The 14497-nt window shown below is 46.0% G+C and overlaps 1 protein-coding gene across 3 annotated transcripts in view; it reads right to left on the reverse strand.

Annotated features, from left to right (window-relative positions):
* Positions 1 to 14497, reverse strand: part of bma (SCY1-like protein bma) — a 426844-nt gene that overhangs the window by 92933 nt on the left and 319414 nt on the right. For all 3 annotated transcript variants that reach the window (XM_072284465.1, XM_072284464.1, XM_050175166.3), the window contains exon 8: positions 7765 to 7912. In XM_072284465.1, coding sequence (XP_072140566.1) covers positions 7765 to 7912 — 148 coding nt within the window. The remainder of the gene's footprint in view (positions 1 to 7764; positions 7913 to 14497) is intronic.

The following is a 14497-nucleotide window of genomic DNA, read 5'->3' on the forward strand; positions in this document are numbered from 1 at the left end:
GGTCCTAATGTCTCAAAGTCGTAGTACACGTTGCACACCTAAAAGCGCCCGAGGCGCTCGCTTTAAAAGTTCGCCACCAGCGCCCCCTCAGATTAAATTCCGCGAGTCGAAGTAAGGACAACCACCCTGATGTCCCAAGCAGTCACAGATACGGGAAACGGGGAACCGTTCGCGAGGGACTAAAAGGAATGCAAATACAGAAGACAAGAAAGAAAGAGAAGACGACGGGAGAAACAAGAGACAGTTAAACTGGCGAATCGAAAGGCGTCGGCGAGGCGGTCACGGGACGATCGCTTCCTTCGCGCTCATTTACGCAGGATTTACTCGCCCGCAACGCTCCTTACGCGCTCCTCCATCGTTGAATAAAGGTAACGACCAAGATGGCGCTTCCAGTTCATCGATTTTCGTCGCTATTGTGCGCTGATAGAGGAACAACGGAGACACATCGCTCAGCGGGAGGAACGACGAGAATTTGGCGACTGCGACGCGGTCCCATTCAGTGCGCGTATGGGCTGGCGCCATTCTTTCGAGGGAACTCTAACGCGAAACTTTATATCATGCCGTGCCGGTAGATCGGTCTTCGTGACACCTATCTGCGTTTACACAGAGGGGAAAGAATTGTGACTTGTTAGCAGAGTAGAAGACGAAGAGAGGAGAATTGTAGGACCTAGATACCTTCCAAAATAGTATAGATGGTCCATCTACGGGGATAGAAATGACGACGACGCAGCAACGACGATAGCGGTGGAAATGGCAGCAAAAAAGAATGTAGTGGTAGCCACGTGGTACAGGCGATGGCGATAGTGCGATGACTACGAATACGACGACGACTGCGACAAAAAGACAGCAAGGACGATGACGAATGCAACAATGATGATCATCAGGACAATGACGAAGAAGAGAACGTGACGGCAAAAACTATGACGATGAAGACAATCGAAGACGATCACAACGAGGATGAAGACGATAATGATCAAGACAAGATTATGATGAAAACTACGACGAAGAAGGAAACGATGACAGAGACAAAGCAAACGAAGCAGAGACGAAGCAGACGAACTTACAAAAATAATACAACCACAAAGACGAAGATGATGATGAAAACTACGACACGACGGTAACGAATGAAGACAACGATGACAAAGACAACGGCGATGAACACGTCAGCAATGAAAATGGCAAAAACGACCACAATGATGAAGACAAGATTATGATGCAAACTATGACGACAAAGACAACGATGACAGAGACAAAGCAGACGAAGACTACTACCAAAAATAAGACAACCACAATCACGATGATGATGATGGAAACTACAACGAAGAAGGAAAGGATGACAGAGACAAAGCAGACGAAGACTACTACCAAAAATAATGCAACCACAAAGACGAAGATGGTGATGAAAACTACGACGACGACGGTAACGAATGAAGACAGCGATGACAAAGACAATGAAGATGAAGACAATATTCTGACGACAACTACGACGAAGAAGGAAACGATGACAGAGACAAAGCAAACGAAGACTACTACCAAAAATAAGACAACCACAATCGCACTGATGATGATGATAACTATGACGACGATGGTAATGAATGAAGACAACGACGACGAAGACGTCAGCAACGAAAATAGCAAAAACTACCAGAATGATGAAGACAAGATTATGATGCAAACTATGACGACAAAGACAACGATGACGATCCCAACGACGATGGAGACGACAATGATGAAGACAAGATTATGATGAAAACTACGACGAAGAAGGAAACGATGACAGAGACAAAGCAGACGAAGACTGTTACCAAAAATAACACAACCCCAATCACGAAGATGATGATAATAACTATGACGACGATGCTAACGAATAAAGTCAACGATGACAAAGACAACGAAGACGAAGACGTCAGCAACGAAAAGGGCATGAACGACCAGAATGATGAAGACAAGATTATGATGCAAACTATGACGAAGAAGAAAGCTATGACAAAGGCAAAGCATACGAAGACGACTACGACGAACAGATGATGATGAAAAGTACGATGACAAAGACAACGGCGACAATGACGACGAAGGTAACGACGACAGAGACAAAGTAGACGATCACAACAACAACGAAGGCGACCATACCAACGCGGACAACTATGACTATGACAACAATGGGTAGGAAGACAACGTCCATGACTTTGTGTTTGACACCTCACGCATCGAGAAGCAGTGTTCAAACGGTTGGGGGAAATGGAGCCTTCCGGCTTCGTATTCTTGAGGCACGGAAACATAACGATGATAATAAAGAAAAATCGCTTTAGCATTTGTACTTACAAAGAAACCACGCTTGGAGGCTCTCGCTTGGGAACCGCGAGTCCGAGCACTTCAATCGGACGCCACAAATTAATGCAGTAATCTAGCGGGTTTGTGCCATTTTCACGTAGAAAACTTTTCCAAAAGCCGTCCTTTACAATTTCTGGACGTTCTCTAACACTGTATGAGGCTCTGCAAAAACTTAATTTGGCCGAACCTATAGCATGCCTGAAATCTGTCCTGCCTCTCCCACTCTCCCGCGGCCTAAGTGTAGGGTGGTCAACCAGGTTCATTATACTGTGAATCTCGATGATGGTTATTTTAAATTTTGCTGATTTTCGAGCACCAATGCAGTAATTTCTGAAAAAAAGAACACAGACTAAATTTGAGAGTATGAAACCACAGACCCACAATCGGTTTATGAGGCGTGGCATAGTGGGAGACTCCGGAATAATTTTGACCCCGTGTACTTCTTCAACGGGCCTGTAAAGTTAATTAAAGGAACGTTGTTGCATTTCGCAGTCGTGGAAATGCGGCCGCCGCTGCCGGCGTTGAACCTGCGACCTCAAGTTCAGTAGCGCAACGCCATGGCCACAGGGTTTGCTGGCGAATGGTCCTTTTCGCTATCATTATACGTTTACAACAATATACAGAAGAGATAACATCAATAATTAAATTGACTAATACAGTATTGATTACATCCAATAAATTATTAAACCTCAGAGATGACTAAGCAATTCTACAAGAATATATTAGGTTTTGTGTTCTTGCGCACAGTTTCGATAGGAGCGGCTGATCACATATACAGGGTGTTCTTTTTCTTTAGCTCCACCAATTTTTTTTTTAGATTGCCTGCGGCAGATAGCACGATTCTAACCCTTGGTCTAAATTACTCAATGAGGTGGCCATTACTTCTACGAGAAATGAAAATGTTCAATTGAATAATTAGCCTAACTGCCCTACTTAAGCTTTTAATTATTTTCTTTACGCCCCATATTTATTTATTTTTTTATTTATTTCACGCACTTTCAAGGCCCGAAGGCGTTACAGAAAGGAGTGGAGTCAAAAGAAGAAGTAATGCAGTAAAAATACGAACAAAAAGTATGAACAAAAATATTAACAAAACGCATTCAGAACAGCGGTCTTGAAGTTGGTAGAGTCGGTGATGAGTGCGATTGATGTGGGAAGGCGATTCCAGTCCGTGCTTGTCCTAGGGATGAATGAGTCACTGTACCGGTTTGTACGGCACACTGGCACCCCGATTTTAAGGCTGTGGTCAGTGCGGGCCGAAATATAAGACGGAGGGGCAAGAAGGGTTTCTTTTAAAAGGGGGTTCAAGTGAAAAAGTTTGTGAAAAAGGGAGAGACGGGAATATTTGCGGCGAGACGAAAGATCAGGTAGATCTATGATTTAGATCTTTCAGTTATACGATGGAAGAAAGGAAGCAAAACAATAGGCGAAAGAATTATAGCCGCTGAGTTCGCACGACGTATCCACTTGGAACGAATTCTCTGAACAGCACCATTTCCGAGATATCAATTTTCAAAGCTTCCGATGACATGCAATAGCGTTCCGGTTACTTATTTAAGAAACCGCTGCTTTATGCATTGAAGCACGAAAGTAACTGGAACACCAATGCATTTCGACGGACACTCTGAAAATTAATATCTCGGAACTGACGCTGTTCAGAGAATTCATTCCAAATGGATACGTCGTGTGAACTCAGCGGCTATAATTCGTATATTGAAATATATGAGGCGGAAAGTAATTGATTAAATACATAATTAGCATAATTACGTTAATTAATCATTTGAACATTTTGATTTCTCGTAGAAGTAATGACCACCTCATCGAGTAACTTAATCAAGGTTTAGGATAGGGCTATCTGCCGCAGGAAATGTTTAAAAAGTTTGGTGCAGCTGAAAAAAAACCAGAAAAGACCCTGTATACAGCACTGATGGAGAATGTGTTCCGCTCAACACATGGTAAAAAATAAAAAGCTGCGGAGCCATTGTATAGCACGTCTGGTAATCCTTAAAGGGACACTAAAGCGAAACAATAAATCAGTTTAGACTAATAAAACATTGAGAACCCTGCAGGCAGTCATTTCAAAATAATAGTTAGATTATTAGATGAGAAAATGAAGCTCGAAGTATCAGTATTTGAATTTCGGGCCGAAACCCCGACGCCGGTACGTCACTGTGACGTCAGAGATTCCAAAGTACGTTATCGAATTTGGCTGAGTAAAGGTTCCCGAAATTTACCATGTTTAACATTTGGTTCCATTAGAACACAATATAGTGCAATCTGTACCGCTATATAATTAAGTAGGCCCTAGAAAATGCCATAAAAATCCATGACATCACAGCGACCAGGTGCGCGAATTTCAAGGAGGCGTCGCCACTAGTTTTTCATTCTTGCGCTTTTTCTTGCTTCCCGAGCGTCTTACTGTGGTAAGAGTGGTGTTTTCGGTGTCGTAGAAAGGTCATTTACTGATGCAGAAGAAATTGTTTTTCTCTTTAGTGTCCCTTTAAAGTGCAAAGCGTGAAACATTTTTGCACAAAACATTGTCATACGACTGTCGACAGTATTCTTACAAACTTTCAGGAACGCAGCACGAGCAAGACCTCATTCGGCCACGGCCTTTCTTTGTCTACATGTCAGGCGAAAGAAGAAAACAAATCGTACGCGACCTCGTTTGCAGCTGAAGCGCGATCCTGAGCGTAATGGTGATGCATACCTCAGCAATTAGCGAAGACAAACTATTGCGCCTAGGAGCAGCACGCTGGAGCAAATTAGCTTCAAGCGTTGTTTTCGGGCCGCATCTCCAACTAAACAACATCGCGATGTGATTAATTAACCAGCCCGCGAGTAGGGGTGGCAGTGTAAGCAGCGAGCACCTGCTGTCGCACTTTAGCTACCTTAACTACCGACCGTACAGGCAAATTAACGACAGAAGGGTAGCTTGCAGAGAAGAAGGGAAGAAAAAAAAAAAAACACAACAGCGCTAACGTTCAGTTAGCAACGGGCTCGAAATATCTCTCACCCACAGCGCGTTTTGCCCAAGCCCCGTTCTTGCAGCAACCACCACTCTTCTTGAGAGCTTCATCTTAAACACACTCTCTAGAGTTACACGTATAGCTTCGGAGATTGCAATGCCGGTAGCACCGCATTCCAGCTTACCGAAGTTAGCTTACACGCTAAGCTTCTAAGCCTTGCTTGAAGCGCTGAACAAACGAGCAAGACCAAAACCTTACAGCCCGAAATGTTCGAACATCCCCTGTGCTCCAGAACAAGCGCAGGTTACCGCCGGTCAGAGAATAAAAAAAAGCTGGAACAGATCGACGGTGCGGATAATCTAATATTCGCCGTCGTCGGCCCCGTGTATGTATACGCGTCGCCCTCTCTCTTTGGAGCCTCTCGCCTACGCCATCGCGGATTACCTGGCCAGGAAAGGCATGTCGGGGCACCGCGGGATGCCAGTACCTCTTAGCGCACAGACTACGTCTAAAGCGGAATCTGATTACACGCAGGCGCGGCGCATCGAGACTACACACTGTAGAGAGAGGCCGCGGAGGAGTAAACACCTGGCCCGGTTCTCGTTTTCTACGTCTTGCCGGAGAATGGCGCCCCGATTTCCAGCTCTTTGTGTGTGCGCTCCCGCGATGGGTGCCGGCTTAATCGCACACGGTCGAGTGATAGCTCGACCTTGGCGCTCATTATCGAGCACGGTGCGCCCGAAAAAAAAAATTAGGAAAAGACGGACAAAGGGCGAGAGAACGGCCACCGTTCCGTTCAACGCATTTCGCGCGCCGCCAGAGCCTCCCGCGCGGAGAGGGGAGGAGAGGGGGAGGGCGCCGCCGTTCTTTTCCATGCATGCATGACAATGAAGTTGTTGTTGCGTGCCCTGAGTGCAATTAGATGAAAGGAAAAAAAACAGAGAAAGGTGTGCCTTTGTTCCGTTCTCAGTCATGGCACTTTCGGGGCCGAGCAGGGATTCAATGGATGCGCGGTACAGGGACATAGAAGGAAGCGAGAGAAAGAGAGAGAGAAAGAGAAAGGGAAATTATAAACGACTATAGAGTAGGAAGTACAAAGCCTGGTTCCAAGTCATTCGGTCGCAAGGATGAAAACCACTCATTTCCCGGAGTTCAGCATGCGTGGGGGTAAAAAGTGCGGGGCAAATGTAATTCCGAGTACGCGCCGTCGCCGGGCAAATAGGGAATAAAAAAGCTTTTGGGGAAAGTTTAGGCGACACTGCGGCTCTGTGCATGCGGAATATAGCGCCTCGAAGTAATGCAGAGGATGCAATAGATCCATACGAACTAGCAGAAAAGCGAGAAAGCAACGTCACTTCCTTTGGAAGATGCCTCCTTCATTCGCCTGCTCACGTTAAGAAAAGAGGACAGAGACGGCTGCAGCCGGAACTCGTGCGTATACGTCACAGTTGATGAACTTTCAGGCGCACGTTTGCAGCGCGTTGTGACATACCAAATCTTGCTGCAGCAGAAGAGATTTATTGGTGTTGCGAAGATTCTGCTGCTCATATGTAGTCGACAATACGATAAAATACAATACAATATAATACAATACAGTACAATACACAGATGTAGTCGACAAACATGTACGTGGATGTATTTGGTCCCGCAAAATAAAATTCACCTCCGAGTCGACATTTGTAGCCAAGCGCAAGAGAGTATCGCTACCGCTGGCTTTTATACCAAATTTGCATTTGGGGTTCCTAACCCATCTTGTTCTATATTTCGATTGGTTTCAGCCTGCTATACATCTTGGGATAGTGTGAGGGTTCACTCATTTTTAAATACGCTTGTTTTGTGTGTGTGAGGCACCAAAACATTATGTCGTTATCTACTTGATCGATAGACGGTCTGATTGACTTGAGGGGCTTACCGCCGCAAAGCAATACTGTGGCTACGAGGCATGCTGTAGAGGACGCACCCGGATCAATCTCGGCCACCTGGAAATCTTTAACGCGTCTCTGAACGTAAGTACGCGAGCTTTATTCGCACTTGTTCTTTCATCGAATACGGCCGTTGCGGCCGGAAACCGAACCCAGAATCAACCTCTGGGACATACCCATAAAGTACGAAGTGCGTTGGCGCATTTTCCGCCTACCTGACATACAGGGTTTGGCCTCTCTGCGTTCAATGTGACGTCGGATGGCACCCTTGGGCACTGCACGCGCATATGGCCCTGGTGTTCTTCCTAAGGCGGCTGCTCTATAGTGTGCGCGCTTGTGACGGATACGGTAAGAATAGGGCGTCGTCGTTGCATCTCTTGTGTCGATTGCGGCGTTTTCCTTTCGTGGCCCCAATTCTGACACTGCCGGCGCGAGTGACAGGAGGACGCGGTAAACTTGGTGACACCATCGGGATTAAAAAAAAAAAAAAGAACACAACCTCGTGTCATAGTGCATCTTTCTCGCAAAGAGCTATCTCTCACCTGTAAGAGTCCGTACTTGATCTCGATGTCCAGGAACTGATAGTCCCTGATCTCGTGCGGCAGGCACTGCGGCAGGCGATCCTCGAGACAGTTGAGGATGTTGGCCAGGCTGCCCAGCACTGGTTCCGTGGCGAACGCCAGGGTTTCGCTGTCAGGAAAAAGGTAGAAAAGAAAAGAATAGAGAGAAAGTAAGGCGTGTTATGAAGTTGAGAAAAGAAAAGAAAAATAATTATATAGCAATCACGTAGAGATTGAGGATCGCTTTAGGTAACGAGGAGTGGGCGTTAAACGGAAGCTTTACTTAGCCCAGACAAACTCCGATTGCGCTAGTAAAAATACACCCGAAGCACAAACGTGCTCTACTTTGAGACCAGCGGAACCGATTCGAATGAAATGTGTTACATTTAACTCAGAGAGTCGGGCTTTACATAGTAGTGGAAGCGTGATTCTGATTTACAATTTGAAGTTTTATTTAAAAAAAAGCTGCCAACAGTCAGTAAATAAAGAAACAGAATCTAGAAGTTTAAAGCCAAATAACCCTGCAAAAAAAAAAGAAAGAAAGAAAGAGAGAAAAAAAGAATACGTAACTCTGTGATCGGCGCAGCAGTTAGACTGTCAAAGGCGGACAAATACGATTTATTATGTTAGTTTGGAAAAGAAAGAGTTCTTGCCCCAGTGCTGTTCGTAAGAGCAGGTGGAGAGCCAATCGCCGTGTTGGACATACTATTAACGTAGGCTGTCGAAGAATGGCACAGATTCATCGTGTGGAGTGCTCACAAAAACACGAAACGACAGAAAAGGAAGTGCACACAGGATACGCACTGCACAAATCACCGCATGTACAGTCACAAACTTGCTCGGTTTTGAGTCCTAATGGCAAACAAGGTCTTACGAACGAAAAACTTTGAAAATTCGGCCCCAGTTTCGTAAAATGAAATGTTTCCTAATGTATTTATTTTGCTTCGCGCGTCTGAAAAGACATGGCGCGCTACCACGGATTTTGCATGGCGCTCTGATCCACTGGTGCATGCCGTAGGATAAGTGGGGCTAATAATTGCCGCGGGAACAGGATACGGCAAGTTAGCTTCAAGACCGATGTTTGAAATCGAAAAGAAAGAAAAAAAAGACAAAGTTTAGAGAGATTGACGCCCCGCTGGCGCAAAGAGTTTACAGATCGTGTGCCCTTAGATAAAGATGCATATTTCCTCAACCTGGCCACTGGGCAGCCTGATGTTTGGCTTTCAAGCCTGTGCTAGTAGTGCAAAGAAAAAAAAAACGTGGAGATGCAACGCAATGTTAGAATCCAATTTACGCAGTGCTTGCGTGTTTGAGTTAGCAAGGTAGCGGATGTCGATCGCGACGTGCGGTGCTTGTGGATGTCGGAAGGTGGAATGTTGATGAGGGGTACACGCGGAGAGAAGTACAACACCCATGTGAATACATTTGTGGCTTGCATTCGCCTTGCGTCCCCGTCGAACATAAACAGTCTCGTGAATTGTGCAAGTATGAGCACATACCCATAAGCACTACCCAATTGCACATGCTGAATGGCACATATCTAGTGACCGGCACTTAATGGCACACGCCTCAAGGTCCTCAATGTCGTTTAGGCAAAACAGGTTCTGTACATCAATCGCACTACCCCCCCCCCCCCCCTCCATCCTCCTCCGACATGTGGTAGAAGTAGGCAAAGGTAGCATCACTTTACTTGTTTGGTATGCCTCTTCAGCTGCGGTAATAAAAGGCTCATAAAATCAAACCTTTCTCTCAGATCTTCCAACCCGCAAACTTCTAACCATCACTGTGCTGCTGCCGTGCACACCGACGAAGGATTCATTCCCTTGCTCGTCGGGCACAAAGCCACGCAGCTCCTGATTTTTCCCCCATCGTTCTTCGCGTAAATCTGCACTGCCCGACGCAGGAAGGGAGGTTCAAACTAGTTTATTCTTAGAACCACGTCACCAGCACTGAGCCGCTGGTGGCGACTGATGAGACGTCACGCCAACGCATCGGCTCTGAGCGAGGAAGGCGTTAGCCCCAACAGCCTACGCGTGACGCCGGGCATTACGTCACTCGCGATCGCATAGCGCACCGCGCGCCCATTTCGAGCGCTACCTGGCGGCCGCTGACATCAGCGCACAGAGTGCCCGGCCCGCCCAAAACGACGCGCCGCAAGATAAATGAGCCCGAACACTTGCGCAACCCGTCCCGCCAACGCAGTCCGGATAAATACGGCCAGCCGTTGGCTTCGAAAACTTACCGTCATTTCGCTGGGTTGTTTTGACGTTCACCGTATTGTTATCCAGCGTAGACGAGCTGTTTCGCAAGACATGCTTGCTTAGCGCTTCCAGTTGCGAACGCGTTGCTCCCGCTAGCGCATTTCCCGCGTAGGCGGCTGCCGTTGTAGAGCGTAACCGTTCGTGTGGATATTAATAATAATGTCCAATGCAACGACACCATCGTGTGCAAGTCGCCCACGCGGTGGTTTCGCCAGCAAGCAAATGATGCAGATTGCGCAAGCACTTACCGCAGCTGACTTTGGATGAGTTTACGGCCTCCTACGTTTTCCACCAAGGCTATATGAAAGAAAAAGCCCGCAGCGGTGGCGTAACGGCTACAAACGTCCTGCAGCTAAGCAGGAGACGGTGGGTTCTTTCACATGGCCAAACACAGCGCTGAGAAACAAAACTACGAACAAAGACTTCAGGAACTAGCACACCAGGCTCACGTGAGGGACACATACTGCACTTCCTGTGTCTCTATAGCGTCCTAGTTCTTCCCGCCGCTGTTGTCCTTAGTATTGCGCTTCACAGCGCTCCGTTAAACCTGGTGACAAAACCAACTGGCCCGCTACAACACATTACGGGTTACTTAGGCTATGGTGGCGGCCGCAATTCAGTGAAGCAAAAATATGAGAAAAAATTAAATTATTAGGTTTTACGTGCCAAAACCACCATCTGTATATGACGCTTACCGCAGTGGGGCACTCCGGAAATTTGGACCACCTGGGGTTCTTTAACGTGCACCTAAATCTAAGTACACGGGTGTTTTCGCATTTGCCATCACATATATACATATATACATATATATATATATATATATATATATATATATATATATATATATATATATATATATATATATATATATATATATATATATATATATATATATATCGGAATGTCGAATACCACAATTCAACTTTTCAATGCCGCAACGAATGGTTAACTTACAGAATAAAAAAAGAAAGAAAGCACCGGCTTTGCAAACATAGATCACTTCGGCTGTTTCGCAACTAGTTTCGTTAACTCAAGTGAAAATATTTCGAAAACCACTTGGGATAAGCGCACGCGCCCGACAGGTGCGCGGACCACCTGTCGGGCTCCCCCTCCCCCTCCCCCCGACCGACGCTCGCACCGCCATGCGAATTCGAAGCGCGTATTTCTCTTTCTCTTAATCTTAACCGCGAGACGGAGGGGGGCGAAGGCGAAGGAGAGACCGCTGCGATCAGCGCACCACAACAGCGTACGAATCCCCCGCGAAGCACATTTATCCTTCCGCGTTCATCTCGCCGGGCAAACTACTTGTATCTGCGGAGGCACGCAAATAATATTAACAAACAAGTTAGGTTGTAAGAAATGGCATCACATCTTGCCCCATCCCCCCCCTTCCCACTCCTTCCTCGAAACATCAGCAGAACAACCTTTGCCAGTGTATGTGAATGTTGCAGCGTGTGTGCGTCAGTATGTGTGTATCTGCGTATGTGTGTGTGTGTGTGTGTGTTGTAATGTGCGTTTGTGTGTAAGAGTGTATATGTTGCTTTGCGTGTGTAATAATGTGTGTGTGTGCTTAGCACACCCGTCTGTCTGCGCGTGGGCAGGCGGACGGAGAGAAAATGCCTCGTAATAACTTCGCACACGGTGAACCCCCCCCCCCCCCCCCTTTTTTTTTTTTTCGGTGGGAACGGAACGTCTGCTGCGCCCACCGACCGACCTTGTCCCGAAGTACAGCCTGCTGTATTGACTCGTAGATTCGTTTTTTTTCCTTTCCCCGCTTTTCTTCTTCGGCATCCGCCAGACGCCATCTCCTTTCCCCTTCCTTTCCAGTTTCGTTTTTTTTTCCTTTCCTTCTTTTGTGTTCCCATCCGGCGCTGCTTCTATCTCTGATGTTCGACGCAGAAAGCACGAGAAGCGAGATTGAGAAATGGGTTCGGCAAGCAAGACCCCGCCTCCACCCCCCCCCCCCCCGCCCTTTCTCCAGCCAACCCCTACTTTCCCCTCACTCGCCTTCTTTTCTCACTCGCTCTCCCCTACCTTGCATTGGAGGTCGTACCACCTAAAGCTTCCCAGGCTAAGACCACACGCCATCTCTTTAGTATTCATACTTCGCTGTTTTCTTTCTTTTTGAAACAAATGTCTGTTTCGAGTCGATTCCGATTAAAATCCACCGCCGCCGGCAGGATGTTCTCGTTCGCCTTTAAGAACGTTTCGATCTGAGCACGTGTTCCAATCTAAAATTTTCTTCGGCACTCTGTAAAGAGCAAAGAAATGTGGGAAGTGTTTCCCAAGGCAATCTAACTTGCGTATTCTGTTTCATTTGCTGAAGCGAGTGAGGCGTGAAGTGGGGTTTCTTATTTCTCGGTAATCCTATAACCGGTAATGAAAAGAATAATTTATTGGAGAAAACGTTCAAGTACAACATAAAGCGCATATCAGCTGCGGTGTCTGAACAGACCTAAATATAGTCCAGGAGAGAGGCATCTAACTCCCTCTTCGGCCCAGAATCTAACAAGCTGCAAGAATTGTAATCAATGAACTGAAAACAAATACTCGATAAGCTTTTCTTTGGGCAATTATGGGGTTGGTTGGTATTGAGAAACCTTTAGCGTTTTTTTTATTGTACTTTACATAACTAAGCCTTGAATTCTTGGGTTTTATGTGGGGACACAACGATCTGATTATGAGGCATGCGCTAGTGAGTGGCTCCGGTTTTTTCTTTTTAACTCGTAGCTTTCTTTTTTAACGTGCACCTAAATCTAAGTACACGAGAGTTTTGCACTACGCCAACATTTCACTGCGGCCGCCTCGGCCGGTATCGCACCCGCAACCAGTAGGTCAGCAGCGCAACGCCATAGCCACTAAAACTCTAAGTCCTAATCTCGATTTTCAAAGCACATCGGGTACGCACTTGTCCTGCGCTGATTTGAGTCATTTTGTTATTAAAGTGAGCATTTATGTCATTAGTCACTTTTAAAGTTGGCAGCAAGCTATTTTCACGCTTCAAAAAGTAAGCTATTCAAAATGCAAGCTGTTTTCATGCTTAAAAAAAAGTTTACAGTTATAATTTCCTCTCTCTACAGCATTTCTTTTGGTATGAGGGATACATATTTTGTTCACCCTGTCTTTTATTTAGAAATGAACGAATGCTTCAAATATTTTCGTAGATGCCACGATGCTTGCAAGCCTTATCGCCTAGTTAGATGGAACCGAACAAAATATGGCATGGGGCGGTGACGTTAACGTAGGCAAATACGTGAAACTTCTGAGTTTTCATTTTTGTGCTTAAAACCGAAAAAAATTGTGTAATGTTTATTTATGTGTCAGGATTACAAGGTAGCACAACCTTTGAGATGGCGAGTTAATTCGTCATGAGTAGTTAGGGGGTTAAAAGGAAGCCGTTGACTTCGAAGCCATAGAAAAAAAAAATAATGGTAACCCTCACAGCGCGCTAGATGATTCACTGCAACAGCTTTTCTGCAAGTCGTGTTTCTGATTCGTTTCCCCAGAAGGATTATGCGCCGTGACGTCGCAACAAAAAACGGGCCACGTGGGAGCATGACGTCACCCTGTTTGATCACCCGCTCTAGCTCGCTCACTCGCCTGTGATTCTGCTACCACTACTTGCTCATTACACAAAAACCTGATGACGTCCTACGCCCCCATCAACTCCTTCTGTCGTGACGTTATGACAGAAGCAACTCCTGCTAAATGAAAGTGAGAAACTGGACTTTGGGAAGATCTTACAGTAAATTATTTCGGGCACTCTGGTGATTGCCAGATTCTAATATAGAGCTTCAAGTTCCAGGACATTGATCAAAAGTTCCAAACCTAAATGAAAAAGAAATGTCGTCTAAGTACTCACATAATGGGTGCCTCTCCAACTTCCGGTGCAGGTGCTCGTTCCATACGGAATTATTGCTTTACAGCATCAAAACCAGAAGCGTCAGCTGAAGATGAGCACCGAATATACTGCCGTTTCTAGAACCACTTTGTCAGCGCAAAAAAGGTCGTACAAGAAACTAAAATAAAGCTTGGCAGGTTAAAGACTATGTGTGTGTTTTTTTTTCATTAAGGGAAGATTGATGGTAATGTTCTGAGACGCTTTTTTAATTGAGCCGGCACTACGCTTTTCGGGCGCACCTTTCTTTTTTTTTATTCTCACTTTGGTATTCACATTACCGAAAACTTCTCAAAACTTGTTCGGTTCCGTAGCCTGGCTGGCTAGTAATACGGTGAACTAGGCTGGCTGAATATCCAGGTGCCCATGCGCACGTGAAGGCTGCGTAGTGAGAAGCAAAAGCGAGCGACCACGGAGCGCATACCACTCCACAAAAAACAGCACTAACACTCAAGCGGCGGCTTTCAAAACTGCCGGCCGCCCGCAAGCCATTTGAGGAATTCGCTGCCGATATCGATCAGAATAGATGCATGGGAGCGCGGCTTTCGCAATGACG

The sequence above is a fragment of the Dermacentor andersoni genome, chromosome 9 (genome assembly GCF_023375885.2).
Source record: "Dermacentor andersoni chromosome 9, qqDerAnde1_hic_scaffold, whole genome shotgun sequence".
NCBI classification, from domain to species: domain Eukaryota; kingdom Metazoa; phylum Arthropoda; class Arachnida; order Ixodida; family Ixodidae; genus Dermacentor; species Dermacentor andersoni.